This window comes from Metarhizium acridum (assembly GCF_019434415.1).
Source record: "Metarhizium acridum strain ARSEF 324 chromosome Unknown scaffold_389, whole genome shotgun sequence".
NCBI classification, from domain to species: Eukaryota; Fungi; Ascomycota; class Sordariomycetes; order Hypocreales; family Clavicipitaceae; genus Metarhizium; species Metarhizium acridum.
The window spans coordinates 43,730-68,630 of NW_027094032.1; the positions used below are offsets into that span (position 1 = coordinate 43,730).

General features: G+C 31.8%; 4 protein-coding genes across 4 annotated transcripts; all 4 read left to right on the forward strand.

Moving 5' to 3' along the window:
• Nucleotides 1-2,038: 2,038 nt before the first annotated feature.
• Nucleotides 2,039-3,196, forward strand: J3458_016470 (uncharacterized protein; the record flags this gene model as incomplete). The annotated part of the gene is made up of 2 exons (XM_066120960.1): nt 2,039-3,068; nt 3,135-3,196. The coding sequence occupies 2 exons, from the start codon at nt 2,039-2,041 to the stop codon at nt 3,194-3,196; spliced, it is 1,092 nt and encodes a 363-aa protein (XP_065974021.1).
• Nucleotides 3,197-19,113: 15,917 nt separating this feature from the next.
• Nucleotides 19,114-21,234, forward strand: J3458_016471 (uncharacterized protein; the record flags this gene model as incomplete). The annotated part of the gene is made up of 6 exons (XM_007813272.2): nt 19,114-19,230; nt 19,288-19,373; nt 19,424-19,726; nt 19,782-19,992; nt 20,065-20,253; nt 20,314-21,234. 6 exons carry the CDS (start codon nt 19,114-19,116, stop codon nt 21,232-21,234), a joined length of 1,827 nt encoding a protein of 608 aa, XP_007811463.2.
• Nucleotides 21,235-23,235: 2,001 nt separating this feature from the next.
• J3458_016472 (uncharacterized protein) lies at nt 23,236-23,598 on the forward strand (the record flags this gene model as incomplete). Its single annotated transcript, XM_066120961.1, has 1 exon — nt 23,236-23,598. One exon carries the CDS (start codon nt 23,236-23,238, stop codon nt 23,596-23,598), a length of 363 nt encoding a protein of 120 aa, XP_065974022.1.
• Nucleotides 23,599-23,787: 189 nt separating this feature from the next.
• On the forward strand, nt 23,788-24,089 carry J3458_016473 (uncharacterized protein; the record flags this gene model as incomplete). Its single annotated transcript, XM_066120962.1, has 2 exons — nt 23,788-23,846; nt 23,873-24,089. The coding sequence occupies 2 exons, from the start codon at nt 23,788-23,790 to the stop codon at nt 24,087-24,089; spliced, it is 276 nt and encodes a 91-aa protein (XP_065974023.1).
• Between the last annotated feature and the right edge of the window lie 812 nt (nt 24,090-24,901).

Genomic DNA, 24,901 nt, shown 5'->3' on the forward strand with positions numbered 1-24,901 from the left:
GTCAACATGCCTTAGATACCAATATAAAGTGCTATAGTCGCATGCGACGATTTTCAACCCACTCTTTATTATGCTTTAGCCTCGCCATATACAAGAACATTATATATTTCGAGACAAAATTTTCTACTACAACAAAGTTTTCAATGTCTACTCGATTTGAACCCCAGACCGCGCATCTTTATGGAACCCAATTTGTTCGGAACATACTGCCTAGATTCCCGGTAATGCAAGAACATGTGGTGTACCGTGTGATACAAGACTCTGGTAGCCCAATAGGTCGTCTTCTTTGCTGTATTGGAGAAGTTATCGATTTCTTTGTATCTGGGAAGGACCCGGGGATATGGCCAGTTGATGACGAAGCTGCTGCAGCTGTCATCACGGCTCGACAGACGGAACCGTTGCATTTCATCATAACTGCAGAGCTACTTCATGCGATATTTGGACTTCACAGCCGATGTATGGCGTATGTCAAAAACGGCATAGATGAGGCCAGTATTAGGCTGGCACAGGTACCTGATGAAGACAGGGGCGAGAATTACCAGTTGCTCTTAGAGACATTCGCTAGAATCCAGATGTAAGTTGTCAATGGATGCAGAAGCAGATGAACGGCAAGCTAAGAGGTTAAGTGATCAATTCATGTTGCCATCGCAGCAAATGAAAGGACACGCGCTTATTCGAGCTACTCTCAATCACCATGTGTTGCCAGATATTGGACCTAGCCTGGCACAAGAGACATTGTGGTGTGTTGACCGTATTCAAGAAATAATAGAATTTTGGGCGGCCGATAATAGCCATAAGGACATTGAGAATATTGAGTGCCTTAAGACGAAGATACTTACAGGCTCTAACGAGTTTCAAGTTAAGCTTCTAACGGCTATACTCTACATTCCAGTTTTGTATAACATCGAATGGAATGAGGTTATTGAAAATGCTATAGAATCGGCCATCCGACTTTTAGGCTGCCTACAACAACAGGAGAATATACATCGGGCTCGAACACTATCACTGTTAGTTTCTGATTATCTCGCTCTACATACTTGTGGCTAACTCTGTGGAAGGGAATGCTATACGTTGAATCTTCTTCTTAATACGGGGGAACGCAAGAACAATCTGCGGGAAGTCATTAAACGTTATCCGCTGCAGTATCATCATAATGCAACCATGGAGTTTTTGACGAGCATGACGCTTGGCAGTCATAACAAGGAAGATCCAGTGGTATGGGCTATCAGGCTTAGTAGAACGTAGGCAATATTGTTCAGTCTTGAGAGAATTTGCCACTCTATCCTGAATTGCGATAGTGAGAATCCATCACACGTGGCCTCCCACCTCGTCGATTGCACAGGAACCATATGCTGCATGCAGCTAGCCCGCGGAGCGTCAAGATTCCTGTGGCTATTAAATCAACTTTAAGGCTTTCTAATGCTATCGGTGACCGGGCAGCCTGCGAAGTTAGGTCACAGAGAATTAAAGACATGTCTAGTTACCCCCGAGTTCCCAAGCCGAGAAGTTTCGATTTATACGCGAAACCGCCGCCATACCTAGAAGAATACGGTAGGACTGCTTGCATAGACGGCACTTTTTCGTAGAGCCTCTCTTTAGATATTGACTCGGAGGCGTGAGGTTTATGACTTGGTTTACGAGGGTCTGAATTCGGGTAGCAAAGCATTAGACGAGAAGGTACAGACGTAACTGACCTCCTCCCTAACTTTCTTGCAAGCATTTTTTATTTGCACTAACTCTGTGTTTCTTGTAGTATGTGGTGGAGCGGAGGACATTGGACTTACGGGGATCGAGGTATAAATTGCAGCGCAGCTCCTTCCGAGAAAGATCGCATTCTAAAGAGATATATCACACTGTTTGCAAAAACATACAACATCAATCTATTAGTTTGTTCCTTTTATTAGTTTCTCGCTTCTCAGAGCGCAGTGAACTGCAGTTTTTGTTACGCTGCTTTTCTATTTATTTGCTGACACGGTTTGCGTCATCTATCACTCTCCGTCCACGCTCGTCTAGTCATCTTCACGAAAAAATCGCGGACATGGAGTCGAGCCGAAGCGCCCCAAAAATTACAATACATGGCCACATTTCAAGACCTGGCAGGAAGTGCTCTGCGGCGGTGTACGATACAGCCAACGACGATTGGCATGGTGTAGAAGTTGAAGTAACCAGTGGCGGGGCTGAAGAAAAGACGACGGATATAACGTGGCAATCATACATAATTGAAGAACATCTCAGACATAGTTACGTTGACATTAGGGAAGATCCGGACCATGAATGGAGTGCGGATGTGACGGACTGCCCGGATAACTCGTACATTATTCGAATATGGCCGCGCAACAGGATGCTGTTTTACGGTCACAGATCCACTAACACATTCCAGTCCACAGCCTTGGACATAAAAAACCCGCACCCATTGGGTCACAGAGTTTACCGATGCTCTTGGAAAGGTCAGGACTGCGTTCTGAAGTACATTGAAACCGATACCGATGCGGGTGTGATTGAGCTCGAAATCGAAAAACGAAAAGATCTTATAAACAAGGCACAGATACCAGTGAACCAAGTCAATTCGGAAATGTCCAGACGCTTCTGTCTCGTTCCCATTCTCGCCGTTGTTTTGGCCGATTGGCAACCCACAAAACCCAAGACAATTGTGGGCATCCTCATGCCTTATGCCGGCGAGAATTTGGGTACCTTGGCAAAGAATAGTGGAGGCAACCTACCCATTACACTTCAACAACTTCAAGACCTAGTCCGAGGCGTTCGAGAGCTTGGGAAGTACGAGATTTTCCAGGGTGACATAAGGGCGTGGAACACGCTCCTTCAGCCGTCAACAACGGCCGCCAAGCCGCGTCTAATGCTCATCGATATCGACATGGAGCTCCCAGGATATCCTGGAGATGCAAAGGCATTAGGGGAACTACTGCAGTGGTGTCTCGAAAACTCGCGCGCATTAAGTGAGGACGAACAAGCCAACGTGAGGCTTATTAATGCAGTGAACGCGCTTTCAATTGGCAATTTGCCTGCCTATCTACGACATAGCAGTCTATCCGATGAGGCCCCCTTCCTACGTAAGTGCTCGAAGTTTGGATTCATGACGTGGATTATCTTATTATGGACTAATATAGTGTATCTAGACATGTCAACAATGTGGCCTAGATTGGGTGTAGCAAAATTCCAATTGACACCGCTATATTAGTGTTGGGTCAAGGCGCTGAATACGTATTCATTTGTTGGTACAAATCGATAGTATATTCATGATTGTTCTGTTCTTGTTGTTGTTCTATGTAAGTGCCTCCATCGCTGCTGCCTTGGTGGCAGGCAGCAACGATGTGGGTCACTGCTGCCTGCCTCACCTGGTAGCTGCAACAATTAGGATAGGTCATCTAGATGAGCTCTCGTTCATGTGTCCAATATAAAGGGATCAGGAATTTCTATTATTCTTAGAGTGACGCTATGCAACGGGCTAGAGCCAAAGAAGTCTGGCCCCGTCACAGTGCGCTGCCATATGAGATTGAATTTGGTTGATATCCTACGTACGGACCAGGCCTCAACGGTAAATCTATCTGAGTATGCTTAGATATCTACTGTCGCGCCACCCAGCCTCCCCTTACGACTCTTCACTCTTTTCAGCCCCTATTTTCAGAATTATCTTGAGATTTCGAAACCCCTTAACTCGGCCTCATCTATTGTCATATCATATTTGATCCATGTTTTGTTGTCATCTAATCCCTGTCCACTGAGGTCGACGAGTGTCCCCTCGAAATGTTTCTTTTCTTTATCAGTGGCCCAGAGCTAGCTGGTACTTGTAAGATTTGTTGAAATTGTGTTTGCTTATTTGTATTGTAGTTCCGTCGGGGAATGTATGGAAGAGAAGCCTAGTTGAGGGTGTAACGGGTCAAGCCGCTCGAACGGCGGCTGTGCCGCCTATCACTAACTCCCCTAGCGGGTTGATTCTAGTTCCATGCACTTTTATCTGGCCTAGCGGTACCCTATACACGTCCGTGTAAAAGGGAGAACTATATCTGTTAATAACTAGAAAGAGCGCGGTAAATTAGAAATAATACGAAGGGTATAGAGTTAAGAAATTAAAGAGAGTAAATAAGTGCGTGAATATAAAAACTTTATATCAACTCCTTACCCTTAAGGAAAAAAAGAAATAAAATAAGGAAAAATACTATAATAGTTTTATTCCTCTTACTAAAGGCACCTTATAATTTATAAAGACTATTTTCCCGTTATACTAGTATAGCTAAGCTTAAAAGAAAGTACTTAGTAAAGCAAACTAGCTATCTATTTACGTCTAAAGACAGCCGTTAAGTAATACCTATAAAAGTAAGCTACAACTCTTAGGTCTATTATAATCCAGTTAATTATATGTTAGCCTTAAAGATACCGCTAGTCTCTAACCCGTGCTTCTTAAGTTTAATTAAATACTTAACACAATAATACTAACTAGATAAGGCTTTAAAGTCTTATCTCTCCTTACTTAGGTAAGATACTTGTCTTATATATTATATATAGCTTAACGGAGGTTCCCTTATTTAGCTAACCTGGCTAGAAGGCTAAATCGCCCTAAAAACTCGTAATTACTAACTAGGTTATTACCTGCTAGTTAATTAAACTTTACTATACTTAGAAACATATAATTCTCCTAGAAATAGAACACTATTATTTGATAATTAAGGGCGTGCTTAATAGCGATTTTAAGAATATTCTTATAACTCTACTTTATCTTAAAATCTAAGTAAGAAAAGCCTAAACTACTTACGCGCCTTAGATTTAAGTAGTGTATATAATAAATTATATTAAAGTTAATATAAATAATATCGCTTTTATAATTAAATTAATATCCTTAACGTGTATTACCTATACGCTTAAATTTAAAGCGATTAATTATATTACTAGCCTACTAAGACTTATAATATACTACTTATAATTAGAGTATTAGAAGTAGTATAGTTTTATAGTTTTTAGTGAATTTTAGTATAGTATAATATAGTATAGTTTTATTATACTATATTACATTTTAAAAATTAATATAATATATAGTATTAATTAATTTATAAGCTATTATTAGCTAATATAATTAATAAGCTAAAATAAAGCTAAATTTACTTATTAATATTAGTATTAATAAACAGGGATTAATTAGCTTAAATAAGCTAAAAGCAGGGATTAAAAAACTAATAAAAATATAAAAATAAGAGAAAGTATAAGGGAAATTTAAGGGATTTATATTAGGTAAGTAGGTATTATTTTATATTATAATTATAATTATAATTTACTTAATTTAATAAAGAAAAAAAATCCTATTATTTATATATAAATATTTTATAAAAAAAGAGATTTAACTTATTACTCTATAACTTAAATATAAAAATATTAAATATAAATTTATATAAAATATAAATTTAAATAACTCTTTATATAATTAACTTTAAATATTACTTTTTAAACTTTTATAAAGCTAAAATTTCACTCTTTTATATAAAGTAAAAAATAATAATAAAAAAACCCTTTTAATATTAAATTAAGTATTAGAATTATAAATATTTTTCTTCTCTTCTTCTTCTTTTATATTCTTATTAATATCTATATAATTAAACTTAAAAATATTCTTATTTTTATTAGAATTAATTAAAACTTTATTTTAATCTTCTTCTTTCTCTTTTTCTTTCTCTTCTTCTTCTTTTTCTTTTAAATTTCTATTAAAATATAAAAATAAATTATAATATCTCTTATTTTTTACCCTTTTATTCTTATTTTTAACCTAGTTTTTCAATAATAAAATAATTTCAATATTTTTATATAATAAAGTAGTTCTTCGCTTAGTAATAATATTAGTTTTTTAGTTAAAATTCCCTTTTATAGCTCTTAAAGTAATTAAAATAGCTAAATATTTTCGAGCTATTATAGAAAGAATTAGGAAAGATTTAATGGAATTAGCCTACTAAATAAATATATCTTACTATTAAAAGTTAGCTTATAATTATAAATGTATAAATAATATTATAAAAGATTATAAAAGATTAAAAATACTATATCTTCTTTAAAATTAAGCTTTAAATACCCGGCGCTAGGCCGGCGCCGGGTAAGAACTCACCTTAGATTGAGAAAAAGCTTATAGGGGCTATAAGAGACGAGAAAAAGCCTAAAAAACGACGCGCGTTAGCTAAATCCACCTGGGAAACGCCTGGAAAACGAGCCGACGTAGGCACGGCTCTAATAAGCTCGTAAAGAGAGCTAGGAGCCGTCGCAAGGCTAGCCTAATATTAAAGGCTGTGAAAAGAGGTTATACGTACGAAAATTAAGGGTTTAAAGAAGAAAGAAAGGAAGGAAAATTAGTAGCTTAGTTTAAAGCTCTTATAAGAGCTATAATAGGCCTTAAATAGCTAATAATAGCTAGCTAAGCCTAGCTAAGTAGCTTTAAAAGTAAGAATAAAGTGAAGTTTATTATAATATATTAATTATACTAGAAGTATTCGGGATATAGCGTTACGCTAGGCCTAAAATAGTGCGGTATAATATAATACCTAGAGAGAACTATGTAATAGCCTTAAAAACCTATATACTAAGATAGCTACCTAACTAGCGTATTAAAGCTAACCTAAACTTAGCTTAAATCTCTATTATATATACTTTAATAAACTGCTATTAGAATAGCTAGCCTAATAGGTACCTTTAACCTATACAATTTAGAATATACTTTATATAATTATAGGTTATAGTAGGGTAAGAATAACTTAAAATAAAAGTAAAAGGGTTTTTCTTCTTATATAAAGGGTTTTCCCACTGAAACTACGTGTAAAAGTACTAGAATAGCTTATAATAGCTTTAGAGTACCTAAATAAATAAATAAGCTTTAAATAACTAAAAATCTTATTTTTTCTAGTTTTTTTAATAGCTTTAGTTTTTTACTTTAAAAATAAATTATTAAATAAGCTAGGCTTTTTTTTAAGCCTAATATTATTATAAGAAGCTAAATTAGCTAGTTATTATAAATTAACTTTAATTTAAGTATTATTTATATTTTTAGTTGATTTTTTAGAATTAAAAGAAATTTCTTTTAAATTTATATAAGAAATTACTTTATTTTTAAAGTCTTTTATATATTTATAATAGGTTCTATTATATAATTAATTATTAAGAAATTTAAAATATATATTATATATAATAAATTATAACTTACTCTTTATATTTAGCTTTTAAGTCTTTTAATAGTTAATTAATAGTATTAGAATTAATACTTAATTAATTTTTAATTAATTATAAATTAAGCCTAAGGTTTAATATAATAATAAATAAATAAGGCTTTTAAAAATTATAATTACTATTAATATTCTTAAGAAAATAGTAATTTAATTTATATAAGCCTTTTTTTAAAGCTAAAATAAAGACCTTAACTAATAGATTATAAGTATTTAATTATAAAATAGTTAGTAATTTAAAATAAAATTATAAATATTATAAATATTATAAAACTTATATTTTTAAGCTAACTTTTTTAATCTTTTAATATATCTTAAAGTAAAGTATAAATTCTTATTAAAAAAAATATATTAAACTTATAATATTATAAGATTAGCTTTATAATTATATTATAGGCTAATTAAAAATCTTTAAAATACTTATTAAAGTATTTAAATTAGCCTATTCTTACGTAATTAAACTAGTATCTTTAAAAGCTATTAAATTCGTTTTTTTCTATAATATTTTAATAGATTCTACTAATAAAATAGCTGTGTAAAGCATTTTATAGGTTAAATTTTATCTTATTACATTTACTAATATAAGTAAAGTTAATTATTAATACTTATTATAACTTATTAATATTAATAATAATATTTATAAGCTTTTAAAGCTTTAAATAATATTTATAATATAAAATTAATAACTTATTTAATAGTATTTTTATAAGATTACTATTTTTAGTAATAAATTCTTTATCTTTAACTTCTTTTAAAGCTTTTAACTATTATAAATAAAGTTATTAATTATTTTTAATAAGAATAGCTATTCTTTTAACTTTTTTAATAATTTCTATTTTATAATTAGCTTAAATTATATAAAATAACTTAAAATAAGTAATATAATAAATACCTAGAATTAAATTATTAAATTTTATTCTTTTTTTAGCAGATAAATTGTTGAATTCTTTAATAGAATAATGTAAAAATTCGTTATTTATATAATCTTTAATATTTTTAGTATTTATTATTTTATTAATAAATATAAATATTATATTTTAGCTATTATATTTAAAATATAAGCTATATAACGAATATTTAAAGGCTTTTTATACCTTTTAAAATATAAGTTTAAAAAAGAAGATAAAAAGGTATTATTATTAGAACTATTATCTCTAATAAAGCTATAATTAAAAAGTTAATAAATTAATATTATTTTATATATAAACTATTAACCTTATAATATTTTTAGGGTTTATATTATATTTAATTAATAATTTATTAAGAATTAAATTAATTAAATAGCTGGTATAACTAGTAGGTAAATATTTAAATCCTAAATATATAATTAGCTTTTAACTTATAATAATAATAATAATAATATAAATATAAGAATACTTACTAATTAAATAATATTCTAAGTTAAATTAAAGGTTTAACTAATTAGCTATAACCCTTAAATATAATTTAAAATTAATAGAAGTTTAAATATTAAGTTAAATAAATATAAAACCTATTTTATTAACTTAATTTTAAGTTTTATTTATTATATTCTTTTTTATATTAAAATATAATACTCTTATATAAGATATAAGGCCTTTATAATAAAAAAAGCTAATATTATAACTAAAATAACTTACTATTAGTATAATATATAAGTTATATTATATATATTAATATAACTTACTTATAATAATAACTTAAAAGCTTTTTAAAGCTTTTACTAGTTATAATAGTAAAAGATAAGTTATTTTAAAGCATAAATTTAAGAGCTAATATAAGAGTAATATCCTTAAAAAATCTATTACTACTACTAGTAATAGTATTATTTTTAGGTCTTTTATTACTTCTTAAAAAGCTAGAAAAGCTAGATTTAATTAAAAAGTTAAAAATCAAAGGTAATTTCATAATAGTAGGGACTATTTATAAGTATATTAGTAAATTATAAATTTATAATATTATAAATATATAAATTAATAATATAATAAGATATAAAATAATAAAAGAAGTAACTTACTAGTTATTTTATCGTTTTCTTCAGCTTTTAATATTATAATAATAGAATGTTTTTTCCTATAATATATTAAATTATTAAAGAACTAAAAATAGCTAGCTAGGTAGGTAAAAGTAAAGTTATAGCTTAACTAGGTGTAAAAAAAGGTGATTTCTTATGGCTTTTTTAAATTAACTACTAAAACCTTATAAGAAAAAAGGTTATATTAAATAATATATAATTTTATGCGAAATTAATAGCTTTTATTATTTATATAGTCTTTTTTAGTTAAAGTTTACTAAGAAAAGCTTAAATTATTTATAATAAAAGAGGTGTAATTCTAAGAGAATTTTAATCTATTAAAAAGGTAGGTTTTAAATAATAAAAAGTTTTTATAAGATAGCTTAGATTTAAGGCTATTTAATAATCAAAAAAGTTTAAGTAAAAGTTAAGTATTTATAAAGTTATAAGGGTAAGAAGATTAATGTAAAAAAGAAAGGTTTTAAACTTTAAAGTAAGAGAATATAGTTAATATATAAAATAAATTTATAATATAAATGGTTTTAAGAACCGTAAAATTTAGGCATTTTTTTAATGCTTAACTTACCTCTTAAACATGTATATTTATATGAAAAATAATAGAATAGTTTTATAAGAAAATGCAATTATAGTAAAATAGTTAAAAAAGCTATTATACTTATAATATATTAAAGGCGTTATATTATATAGTAATATACTATTTTATCACTTAAAACATATATATATAACTTATAGGAAATCTTTATATCTTAAGACTTTAATCGAATATAACTCCTAGAATACTAAACTTATAATTATATAACTAGTATTAAATTAAGGGGCTTTTTAAGGGCTATTAATTAGGTATAAGCTTATACATTTTAATTAAGTATTCGTAGAGATATTAGAAAATAGAAATTATAGCGTTTTTTATTAAAGTAATGTGTTTTACCTTAATTAACTTACCTTATTCAATACTATAGCTATTATCTTTATAATTAATAGGTGAAATTAAGCAAGGTTAGTATTTTTAAATAGCTAAGATTATAAGCTTTAAAATAATATTAATCTTATTTTTAAACTCCTTTTTTTTATAAAGTTATAATAGTTTTAATATATAAAATAAAAAAAACTTAAGAATAAAGTTTTTAATATTTATATTAATCTTTATATGTATAAAATTAATTATATTAAATATATATTTAAGCTTATAAAATACTTTATAATATATAAACTAATAATATATATAATTTTACTTTAATATAAATAATATATATTAATTAAATTAAAAAACATATATAATTATATATAAAATAATTTATATAAATTTTATTAAATATATATTAAATAAAGTTATACGTTTTATATTACTAAGCTATTGAAATAACTTATATAAAATATAAAAATACTTATTACTTATTTTTATAGATTTATTTTAATTAAATAAAATATAAATAAAAACTAAAAATATTTTAAAATATTATTTACATATAATTAAAGTAAAAAAAAATATATTTTAAATTTTTATATTAATTACATATATTATATATATATAAATAACATTTAAAAAGCATTTATTTCTTATTAAATACTTAAAATAAATTAAGTTAATATCTTTATTTTTAGAATTCTTTAAACGTTAATATCTTACTTATTAATTAACTTATAAAGACTATTTTTATAGCATTATAATAAGCTAAAATTATAGTACTTTTTAGTTATTTTTATAAGCTTATAAGTCTACTTTTAAAGCCCTTATAATTATATATTACACTATAAATATAATTATAGTATAGTTAGACTATACTAAAACTATAAAAACTATACTATACTAAAAACTACACTAAAAAACTACATGTAGTATAGTTTTTTTATTAATACTCTGCATATAATTAAGGTAAAAAAAAAATATTTTAAATTTTTATATTAATTATATATATTATATATATATAAATAACATTTAAAAAGCATTTATTTCTTATTAAATACTTAAAATAAATTAAGTTAATATCTTTATTTTTAGAATTCTTTAAACTTTAATATCTTACTTAAACCTCTAAATATATTATATTTTTTGTATTTTTTACTATACTATATTATAATTAGAGCATCAACAAGAAAACTACATTTTCAATTTTTAAAAAAGCTTAAATAATTAATAATAAATCTAATAGAATACTTGAATTATAATAATAAATATATAAATTAGCTAATATTATAACCAATCAGCTCACATAAAAAAGTGGGTCTATCTAGCTTATTATAAGCTTAAAAACTAGATTATATAATTTTCTAAAAAACACACTATATTACACTATACTACAAAAACTACATTTTATAGTTTTTGAAGTTTTAAGCTTATAATGCTTTATAAGGACCCACTTTTTTTGATATAAGCTTATAATATAGAATTTATACTAGTTATCCGTAAAACTTATAATTCTATAAGTATTTTATTAGATTTAATATAATTTTTTATATTTAAAACTACAAAAACTATAAAACTATAAAACTACACTACAGTTAATGCTCTAATTGTAATGTATTGTATTGTAATTAGAGCATTAATAAGAAAACTACATTTTCAATTTTTAAAAAAGCTTAAATAATTAATAATAAATCTAATAAAATACTTAAATTATAATAATAAATGTATAAATTAGCTAATATTATAACCAATTAGCTTATATAAAAAAGTGGGTTCTTCTAGCTTATTATAAGCTTAAAAACTAGATTATGTAATTTTCTAAAAATACACTACACTACACTACACTATAAAAACTACATTTTGTAGTTTTTGAAGTTCTAGGCTTCTAAGAGCTTATAAGGACCCACTTTTTTATGTTATCTTATAGTATAAAATTCATACTATTTATTCGAAAGACTTATAATCTTATAAGTATTTTATTAGATTTAATATTATTTATTATATTCGAAACTACAAAAACTATAAAACTATAAAACTACACTACTTCTAATGCTCTAATTGTAATATATTACAATACATTACAAGATAAGAATACCTATAAATGTATTATAAGGCTATAAAATATCTAATAATAGAAATAAATGCTTATATAAGCATATTATATATTAAAATAAAGCTAAAAGTCACGTGATTTTAAATCTTTAAAAATTAACCTTAAAATGTGGATATTAAGCGAGATATTAAGCTTTAAAGTTATGTCTTAAAATAAAAAGTAAGTAAAGCGGGGCGAATTTTCAATTGCTTATAACTTTTAAAGATAATAACTTATAGTAATAAAAAGTAAGGCATTTTAAAAAGCTAATTTAGCTCTTTTAAATGATATAAGATTTTCCCTTATAACCGTTATAATTAGCCTTATAATCTTAAGTTTAAAAAAACAAGGGTTTTTTTTACTTATAATACATTTATAGGTATTTTAGTTATATAATGTAATGTATTTAAATACAATACACGAAAATACAATATAATATAAAATACAATATATAATACACTTGTATTTACTATATTCGTAAGAGCTCTAAGATTCTTACTTATTAATTAACTTATAAAGGATGTTTTTATAGCATTATAATAAGCTAAAATTATAGTATTTTTTGGTTATTTTTATAAGCTTATAAGTCTACTTTTAAAGCCCTTATAATTACATATTACACTATAAATGTAGTTGTAATTAGAGTATTAACAAGAAAACTACATTTTCAATTTTCAAAAAAGCTTAAATAATTAATAATAAATCTAATAAAATACTTGAATTATTATAATAAATACATAAATTAGCTAATATTATAACCAATTAGCTCACATAAAAAGGTGGGTCGTTCTAGCTTATTATAAGGTTCAAAACTAGATTATATAATTTTCTAAAAACACATTACACTATACAGTCTATACTATACTATAAAAACTATAAAATGTAGTTTTTAAAGTTTTAAGCTTATAATATTATATAAGGACCCACTTTTTTTAATATAAGCTTATAGTATAGAATTTATACTAGTTATCCGTAAAACTTATAATTCTATAAGTATTTTATTAGATTTAATATAATTTTTTATATTCGAAACTATAAAAACTATTAAACTACAAAACTATACTATAGTTAATACTCTAGTTATAGTGTAATTAAACTACACTAAAACTACAAAAACTATACTATACTAAAAACTACACTAAAAAACTATATGTAGTATAGTTTTTTTGTTAATGCTCTAATTACATTATAATATAATATAATATAGTATAGTAAAAACTATAAAAAATATAATACATTTAAAGGTCTAATTACCTCTCTTTAACTTAAAAAATTATATATAATATAATAAACCTTTTATAAGAGTATATATAAGAATAATTAATATATAATAAATTACTTATAAGTATAAGCTTTATAAACTTAATTTTAAAAGAATTAATATAAAAGAAATTCTAATATAATATTATAAAACGTTATTAATTATTTTAAAAGGCATTTATTAAATCTATAAAACGCTACTTTATAAGAGCTTTTAAGAGATTAAAACGTTTTAATATTATAAAGAAAAAAGAAAAGAAAATTAAGCTAATAATATTAAACACTTTAAAGTTAAGTAAAGAGATAGAAGAGCTAAAATTATAATTAAATAATTAATTTATAAGTTAAGAAATTATATAATAAATTTACTTAATTATTATTACTTATTATTAACTTATAAAACTAATTAACTTTACTCGTTTAAAAAGAAGTTATATAATAGTATTTATACTTATAAGTTAAAGAAAATTAAATAAATTATTAAATTATAATTATATTATTAATATAAGAGAATAAATATACGCTTAAGTCTTTAATTTAATAAGTTTTACCTTTATAATTAATTTTATAAGGTCTTTTATTAATATTTTATTAAGTTATTTAATTAATTTTATATAAACTAATATTATATAATTAAATTATTTAAGTTATTTAATTACTTATTTACACTTATAATAAGCTATAACTTATAATATATATAATTAAGGTTATTAGTATTTTAAAAGCATTTAATTACTCTATTTAAATTAATTTATTACTTATTTAAGAATCTTATTAGCCTTAAAAAGTAAGTTATAAGAGTTAAAAAGTAATTAAATTATAATACCACGTATAAAGTTACTAGTATATATATATATTACGTTTAGGCTAATAAATTAATAATTATAAAGTTAATTATAAGAAGTCATTTAAAAAAAGCTATAATCTTAGGCTATTTAAACCTTTAAAAGGTTAAAATTAACGTTTTTAATAATAGCTTTAATTCTATTCTTATAAGTAATATTAATAAAAGTTATAATATAAATTTAAGGTTAAAAGAGCTTAATTTAATAAAGTTATTAAATGTTAAAAAAAGAGCTCTTATATTAATCGCGTTATTATAAATATAACGAAATTAGAGGGCTAATTATATTATAGGGCGGCACGTTATTACATATTTTAAACCGGTAAAGAGACTGTGCGTAATTAGCCTACACTGTACGCGTATAAAGCAGCGCGCTTTGCGTACCCCGCACGCTCGTGAATTCTCCTCCTTTACTACTATACAGTATACTACACTACAGGCTTTAACTCGCTAGGAAGCGGAGAGTTTAAAGGGAAAGTAAGGAGTGTAGGATAGAGAGGGAGAAAAAGGAGGTAAACAGAGTTTTGAGTTTTACTGGAGGCGCTCTCATATAGCTAGCTAGTAGGCTGTAGTATTGCTAGCGCGGCGCGAATTTCCTGAGGTAAGCATAGTTGTTTTTGAGAATTTAATAAAGCCTAGCCAGACCTACGAGATGCCTACAACAAGACAGCTAGCTATAGGGGAGATTATTGCGATGCTAATACATGAGAAGGAAGTGGCAGGATTCGCAGGAAGCTAGATTGCTCGGGCGGCGAATATCTACAAGGACAATAGAACGAAGCCTCACGGTGGAAGGGGATTAACGTGTAAGATAACATCTAGCCACGTTAGATACCCTAGCATAATAGATAAGATCTAAATTAACATTAAAAACCGACTTTTCTAGGCCTTTAGTGAAGCGATTAAAGGTAATAGCTTCTCTAAATATCCTGTGGCCTAGCTTCGCTAGAGTATTAAAAGTAGTGTAGTTTTGTAGTTTTTAGTGAATTTTAGTGTAGTGTAGTATAGTGTAATTTTACTACACTACATTACATTTTAAAAATTAGTGTAATATATAGTATTAATTAATTTATAAGCTATTATTAGCTAATATAATTAATAAGCTAAAATAAAGCTTAATTTACTTACTAATATTAGTATTAATAAGTAGGGATTAATTAGCTTAAATAAGCTAAAAATAGGGATTAAAAAACTAATAAAAATAAATTAAAAAGGGAATTATAAGAGAGTTATATTAAGTAAGTAAGTATTATTTTATATTATTATTATAAGTAAAGTATATTAAATATAATAAATTTAAAAATTTTTATTATTTATATATAAATATCTTATAAAATAATAATATATATAGTATTACCTTATAACTTAAATATAAAATATTAAATATTAAAGTTATAAGAAATATATTAAAGTTATAAATAATATATTTAAATACCTTAAAATTTTTCATATAAAATCATATTTTATACTTTCTTTTTATATATATTATTTCCTATATTATAATAGATTTTATATTTCTTACTTAACTTTTTTATTTTTAAATTTTATTATAAAAAAAGTTTTACTAAAAAAAAGCTTATATAAGCATATTATAAATTAAAATAAAGCTAAAAGTCACGTGATTTTAAATCTTTAAAAATTAACCTTAAAATGTGGATATTAAGCGAGATATTAAGCTTTTAATCTCTTATTTTAAAAAAGTAAATCTTAATTTTTAACTAAGATTTCACCTATTATAACTCGCTTAATTTATAAGCTATACGTATAAAAACTAATATATTATAAAGACCTAAATTAGCCTTATTTAAGTATAATAATTATAATCTTATAAGTCTTATAATTAACGTTATATTTATAATTAAAATTTCCCTTTATAATTATATATTACACTATAAATGTAATTATAGTATAATTAAACTATACTAAAACTATAAAAACTACACTACACTAAAAACTACACTAAGAAACTACATGTAGTGTAGTTTTTTTGTTAATACTCTGAGCTTCGCCCCGGGATATTAGTGAATAATTAGTGGAAGAGTACTTTATAGGTAGCACTACATCTTGAGATTATTCAGGCACAAGAATCACAGAAAGCAGTGGTGGAGCAAATGCGAAGGGAATGGTGCAATGGCCCTAATAGCGCTAACTATCTCCTAGATCACATGATTGCCTACGTCGAGCGCGTTATACACCTAGAGAGTGAAGATAAAGATAGTGATTCGCATATAGGGGGCGTTAACTAGAGCATTAACTGTAGTGTAGTTTTGTAGTTTTATAGTTTTTATAGTTTCAAATATAAAAAATTATATTAAATCTAATAAAATACTTATAGAATTATAAGTTTTACGAATAAGTAGCATAAATATAAAATTATAAGCTAATAATAAAAAAGTGGGTCCTTATATACTCTTATAAGCTTAAAACTTTAAAAACTACATTTTATAGTTTTTATAGTATAGTATAGTATAGTGTGTTTTTAGAAAATTACATAATCTAGTTTTTAAGCTTATAATAAGCTAGAAGGACCCACTTTTTTAAATAAGCTAATTAGTTATAATATTAGTTATTTTATGTATTTATTATTATAATTCAAGTATTTTATTAGATTTATTATTAATTATTTAAGCTTTTTTAAAAATTAAAAATATAGTTTTCTTATTAATGCTCTAGCGTTAACTCGTAGAGTATTAACAAGAAAACTATATTTTTAATTTTTAAAAAATCTTAAATAATTAATAATAAATCTAATAAAATACTTAAATTATAATAATAAATATATAAATTAGCTAATATTATAACTAATTAGCTCACATAAAAAAGTAGGTTCTTCCAGCTTATTATAAGCTTAAAAACTAGATTATATAATTTTCTAAAAACACACTATACTATATAGAGCATTAATAAGAAAACTATATTTTTAATTTTTCAAAAAGCTTAAATAATTAATAATAAATCTAATAAAATACTTAAATTATAATAATAAATACATAAATTAGCTAATATTATAACCAATTAGCTTACATAAAAAAGTGGGTTCTTCTAGCTTATTATAAGCTTAAAAATTAGATTATATAATTTTCTAAAAATACACTATATTACACTACACTATAAAAACTATAAAATGTAGTTTTTTAAGTTTTAAGCTTATAATATTATATAAGGACCCACTTTTTTAATATAAGCTTATAATATAGAATTTATACTAGTTATTCGTAAAACTTATAATTCTATAAGTATTTTATTAGATTTAATATAATTTTTTATACTTGAAACTATAAAAACTACAAAACTATAAAACTACACTACTTCTAATACTCTAATACTATACTATACTATAAAAACTACATTTATAGTTTTTATAGTTCTAGGCTTATAAGAGCTTATAAGGACCCACTTTTTTATGTTAGCTTATAGTAGAAGATTTATACTATTTATTCGTAAAACTTATAATCTTATAAGTATTTTATTAGATTTAATATAATTTTTTATATTTAAAACTATAAAAACTATAAAACTATAAAACTACACTACAGTTAATACTCTAGCGTTAAGGAATAGCTAGAAGCGTAAAATCGTCTAGCTTAGTTTCTATACGAGAAAGAGCGGTTGTAAATAAGCGAGTATATTACATGGGGATAAAATGTCTAGAGAAGACGGATTTTAAGAAGAATAGGATAGACTTAATAGTAGAGAGAACCGGGAAGAAAGGTGTTTAAATGTCTTACTAGAGAGAATATAGAACTATAATTTCGAAAATGCTTTAATTAAGTTGCGATTAATAAATTTAAAAGTCCTTTACGAGTGATTAATTTAACTGCACACTACACACTAATAGCGAAACGCAATCTAAGCGCGACGCGTGGCCTTGAGAAGCGAGTTGTCGGGAACTTAGCGGGGTGAATACATATGTACTTATATAAGCAGTCACTAGTCTGTGTGGAGGTCTAGAGGATGCGCTGAAAAACGGCGTTAACTGTCGCTTAGTTTAGTGGTCTAGACCGTCGCACTTGGCTTTATTGTATTATTTCAAGTGCTATAAACTTTATTTATAACTTTTATTTTAATATTAAGACTTTTCTTTTATTTCAGTTTATTTTTTAATTTACCAAGTTATAATAATTAACTCTTTAATATCTAGTAATTATATTTAGCTTTACAACTTTAATTTATATAGGTATTATCTAATATACCCTCTTAAATAAGCTTCTTCTTAAATCCTTATTTATTACTATTTATCACCTTTATCAAGCTTTAGTATTAGCGTGTATAATAGCTTAGCCGAGCTTGTAGTTCCAACCAAGGCGTCGTATCCACTTGGCAGAGGTATTTATTTTCACGTCAACATTTATTCTCAGATTTCAATCGTACGCCGTGACCGAGAGAGAGCAGGAGCACGACGTACCTCTTTGTCCTTATTCCTGGCGCAACAGGCCACCGGTATTGCAGCCGCGCACAGGATGATATTCAATTTACGACAGAGGGAGGACATGATACGGACCACTGCATTTCAACCAACCAATCATGTCAATCTAAATGTCATCATTAATTTGCAACATTACCTTGATGGTCTTTGGCCACAACCTTGATGGACACATCTGGCGATGTATCTCCAAGTAGATAGAAACTACGAGCTAGTAGGACAGATGCAATAGATGGGTTTGAGCCCTGGAAGACGCGCGGACTATCAAATTCCTGTGCTATATAAGCTCTGTTTCTGTTCTAAAATACAGCATCGACTACTTGCCTTTATCAATCTTGGTTGTCGCAAAAGCCATCATCCTAAAAACAATGGGTGCCTCTCGACGCATAGGCCGACCTTCGGCTAGTAAAAAGTCTAAAAAGAAGTCTGTCAAGATTCATGTTCCTAAGAGGTCTCTCCCGGTTACTCTGCTTTCGGGATTTTTGGTTTGTCTTTCTTTGGCTTGATACAGTCAGGACCCTCACTCTAACGATGACTTACAGGGGGCTGGAAAGACGACTCTGTTGCAGCACATTCTCCGCACGGAACATGGGCTCAAAATAGCCGTCGTCGTCAATGACATTGGAGCGTATGTGGGCTGCATGATGCTGTAGGATTGTGCTAATTGTTGTTGTGCAGGATCAACATCGATGCCGCCCTGATCAAGAAAACGCACAAACTGACAAGAACAGAGGAAAAGGTCATTGCCTTACAGAATGGATGCATCTGTTGCACACTGAGAGGGGATCTCCTTGAAGAATTGGTGCGCATCTCTCAGCTCGAAGAGTTTGACTACATCATCATCGAGAGCAGTGGCATTAGTGAGCCAGAGCAAGTGGCTGAAACCTTCGACGCTCGCCTTGCAGAACAGATGGGCGACCTAGCAAGCGCAGATACTACCATGCCATTAGACGAAAATACAGTGAGAGTGCTCAAACAGATGTGAGTATATGGTGTAGGTCTGTCCTAGCTGTAATGCCCGCTAACAAATCCATAGTAAAGCTGCGGGTGGGCTGGAAAAGTTCGCTCATCTCGATACAACGGTCACGGTGATTGATGCTTTCACCATGCTAAACGACTTTGATACTGCGGATATTCTTTCGTCTCGTCGCGACGACGTCACCCCGGAGGATGAACGAACGGTTTCGGATTTGATGGTTGACCAGATTGAATTTGCTGATGTCATCATTCTTAACAAAGTCGACATGGTGAGTTTTGAAAAGCTGAAGGTTACGAAAGATAAAAAAAGCAGAACAAAATACTCACAATTTTGCCCCTAGATTGACGAGGAAACTAAAACGGCGGCTATAAGCTTGGTTAAGAAGCTCAACCACCGAGCCAAGATTATCCAGTCTACTCGCGGCAAGGTCGAGGTCAAAGAACTCGTCAACACTGGCTTGTTCAAGCTGGACGTCGCCCAGTCTGGGTACGGATGGCTGCAAGACCTTCACGAAATGACGGTGCGCGAGGTAAGGTGATCTATCACCTTTTTAGAATACGAGTTTGTGGGCTGACATCCACTTTCACAGGTCAATGGACGAAATGTTGCAACACCCAAGCCAGAGACTGAGGAATACAATGTCCAGAGTTTCATCTACACCCGACGCAGGCCTTTTCACCCTCGAAGGCTATTTGGCTTGATATATGACAAGTTTATTCTTCAAATGGAGCATCCCGATGAAGAAGATGACGAAGATGATGAGCTTGACGAACAAGACTCCAGCATGACCGGGCAGGACGATCCACGCAGCTCAGGATCAGTTTCAGGATCGGACAGACGTGGAAGCGATTCGGAACAGTCTGAGAAGAGCTCCGCATCTACAGCTCGAACTGTGCCATCTCTTGAAGGGGAACCACGGAAGCACACAGACGACGACACGGCCATGGATATCGACGTTGACATGGACATCCCACCCAACGCAACGATCCTGGCCAATAAACGCGCCCACCCTATATTTAGGCGTCTTTTCCGATCAAAGGGCGAATTCTTCCTGGCCACCCGCCCCCATCGGGCGGGAGACTGGTCACAAGCCGGTGCCATGCTAACACTGACGGGCGGACGGCCCTGGTTCTGCACGCTACCGCCGGAAGAGTATACTACCGGTGACAAGGACGTCGATTCTCTTGTACAGCACGACATCATGAAGGGCGGTGAGTGGGGTGATCGCCGACAAGAGCTAGTCTTTATTGGCGAGAAGCTAGACCATGCAAACCTGGAGAAGCTCCTGGACGAGTGTTTGCTTACCGACGGGGAGATGGAGGAGTGGGAGAAGGTCATGAGAGACGGTGGGCTCGATGACTCGCTGCGTGTTGATGCACTGCAGGACGTGTTTGACGACGGGTTCCCAGATTGGATTGAAGAAGACGATGCCGAGGACATGGACGAAGACGGCCATCATGGCCACAACCACAGCCGTAGTTCGAAACACGGCGTGTTAGTCGGAAACTAAGTCGTCAACGTAGATTAGTACACTTCCGGGGGCGCGCCCGCTCTTCTCTCACAGACAGAGAGACAGGTGCAAGTGGTAAGAATATTTTAGACGTTAGCAATGATCCTGGGCTGTTCACGAATCAGATGACCCAACATCATTTCGCTTCTTTCTCTTTCTTTTTTTTTACGCAATTTGGCCCATCTACATCATGTAGGGGCATGTATGGCCTACCGAAAATAACAAGCAAGCAACGCGTGGGAGTACAGTACGCCCGCGGCCCCCAGGTTATAACTTATGGCCAAGTTTCTCCTCGTCGTCCCACCACAAGCGTGCTTCCCAACCCCGACCAACGGACACTGGTATTTGTTGGGCGGATTCAAAAGTGAAAAAGATGATGGACTCTTATCTCTGTGGTCTTGGCACGGGCGCTCTTGTGGCCGAGTTGTCATACAATGTCTCAGTCCAAGGGGCCGGGCTCACAGCTTTCGGAGCTTGCGCATGCTTGGGTCGTACCGGCCTTCGGCTCGTGGCCTAGAGACAAGGTCAATGGGTGTCATTACTCATTGCGACGTTGTATTTCTGTCCCAAAAAGGTTTGCTTAAAATCGCCGCATGAGTTTGGCGACCGACTACGTGAGCATCTTTGTTTCATGACGCCCGGTACTTCGAATGGCGATCTAGTTTGCCTCCCAACACTAAATTAAGCATAACGAATCTTGGCTACGGCACGGCAGCTCATCTCCGATGCGGTCTACCGTCGAACTTGATTAGTCGAGGCGTGCATCCGGACTGGGCTATGCTTACCACCCTACCCCCTTTTCAAGTCCTTTATACACCAGATTAGCCTGTGCAAGTACTCCGTACACTGGGAGGGATGAGTAGCCGCACTTTCGGCAATAGCCAGCCACTCCTCTTTATCAAATACGTAGCCAGGCCTTGAATGGTCGGCTTGAAGCCAACAGCGCATGGCCGGAGCTTGTCGGATCACTCGCACCGAGCGCCTTGGCCAACGTACTGTTGTGAGCAAATATTGTCGATCTCGACCATTGCGGCGCTTGATTGACATGCTCAGCCATGCTTGGGGTCTCAAAAGGACGTGTACGTTCTGTTGGAAGGCAGTTGTGACTTGCCCTGTCACATCCATGCTTTGTCGAGCGTCCTGGCAACAGGCCGCCGGGGCTTTGGGGCCGTGCTTATACTCCTGCGACAGCCACCCTCGGATGCCTAGATATTGCGAATCTTGATGGGAATAATGCTAAATCCTCGTGGGGTCTGAAGCCACTCTGCCTTATCTAGCACCTCGAGCTGGGCTTCCGTCTGACCCCAGGTCGTGGTGGGAACGGCTGAATGCCACGGATTCGGCGGGATACGGGGACGGGGTGTCAAATCTACATTCGTGGGGGCCAAGAGGCTTTCTTTGTATATTGGAATTTTGTACGACTAAACTTAATGTCCCAGTATTCACGGAATCTGCTACCGGTGATCCCTTGCCAGCCAGTTCCACTCTTGGGCATTTGCAAGCAGAGCCAACTCAGGCTTGGCAGCATCTTAGCACGGCCGTGTGCCATTGATGGCTTGCGCGTCATAAATGCTGTCATCAGTCTTATTTACTGGCCCATGTTTGCGGGACTGTATTTCTTCGGCTCGTTGCCTGAAACTAGAACCCGTGTATTAAAGAGCCATGTCAGCCAGCACTTCATGAACACCAAACGGTCCGCCATATCAACCCTCTCTCAAAAATTGGTTACCTCCATGATTTCTCTCTTGATAGATATTCATCCTTTAATTGATCTATCTCAAGGCGGAGTAATTTACAGCAAGTCTCGAGGCTAATTGGCTACTAACTAGCTGTACTACATGTTGATTATCCCACAACGTCAGCCATGGCGGGATCATTCGACGTCGATCCGCAACTCTGTCAAGTATATGCACAGTTTGCTTCGCATCTCGACAAGTGGAACTTTAAGATAATATACTGGACCATGTTCATAACAAACTTGATTGTGTTATTTTTTGGTTCATGGGTGTATTCCAAGTGCGTGGGCAACCCCCTGTCTATCGAAACGTCTTCGCTCGCAAGATTGACACTGACGTGGCATCATGCAGAGCTCAAAAGGCAATCGAGACCCTTGGGACTCATACACACCAACGAGCAAAAGTGCTCCGCACATACATCTACATCTGTCTAGGATGCTTGGCCGTGTCTACCGTTGTCGTTGTGATGGAGGCATACGCCCTTTTGGCGCTACAGTTCTGCGACGGCGAAGACCTCATGTCGCTGTACTGGTCAACGTGGACCATGCTACAGGTTGGTTCACTGATTGCCATTGTGGGCGTCATTTTGGCCCTGTGTCATAACCTCAGAAATCGCAAGCACCCGTAGGTTACTCCATCCACCACCTGCTGTTCCTGACCCCAACCCTCGAGCCTACTCACTTACCAATAACCAGACCTTGGGCACTAGCATTGGGAACTCCGGTTCTCGTGATTGCAGGCATTCTGCACTTGTTCCATGACTGTACAAGAAAGAGAATTAAAAATTTGCGACGGCCGGCAGGCAGTGCATCAGACCATGGCCAGGAACCACGCATCAGCCAAGCGTAAGTACCAAACCACATGTCATGAGGCCGGGTGAGCATCTAACTCGGCCGTCGTAGTAATACCATTGAAAATCCTAGCAACGACGACAAATGTTCGGATATCCAAGCCGAGTTCATTGGCTTTACGGTTGAGGGCGGCCCCATTGTAAGATTCACACAGCCAGTGGCGCAAATGCCACAAGGGGAGCTCTTGGGCCGCGATAACGCCGGAGGGTCGACTTTTGCTTTCCCACGGGGAATTATTCGGTTTGAAACAGGGGACGAAATGCCATGACCGGGAGGCTTCGGGGCGGGAGAGATCTTGGGACGACGGTATACCAAAGCGGCTTACTCGACATGGAATCGCGAGAGCCTTCGAGTACGGTAGCATAAAAGGCGTTGGGAATGGTTATGACTGCACATGTGAGCTTCTGGAGGGCGACGTTGCCCAGTAAAAGAATGTTTTCATGCGAGCGTAGGGTAGCGTTTCAACCATGTTGCGCGGTGCACTGGTTGGCATTGTGATATATCATTTAATGAAGCGACAATGCAGAATGACTGAGGCCTTAGACATGGTTGGCTCGCATGTTTCCATCAAATTGAGAGAATTGATGTCTACTATCATGCAAGTGTTACCATCGAGGCGTGAACCGGGGCAGTCGTAGACCAACATGAATCTCTCAGCTGTGCACAGCCTACTCCGTTATTCTAGACGCAACTCTACGAGTCTGAAGAACTGAAGAGACACGGCCACTCAGACACTTGACTCTTCCTTATGAACTTGCAGAGCCGCATTCTTGGCCCGAGTCATCCATTCAGTTGGTGGTGCTGTTTCGGGCAGCGACAACACCGACCGACCGGATAGGCGCAGTGTTGGGACCTGGAGCGTGTCCTGGAATCTGCAGGGACTGCATTCGCTATAATCGGGCACCTGGGCCATTAAATGCACGTGCCAGGGCACATACGCACATACTGGTCATGTCTGCATGGGCTATCAACGACCTGGTGCCCCTGTGCTGGCCCCCCAGGCTCCCCCATGCAGCCCCAGGTGCCATTTACTTGACATGCTTCAGGGACCCACGTCACCGCCCCTGTCTGGCAGCTCCG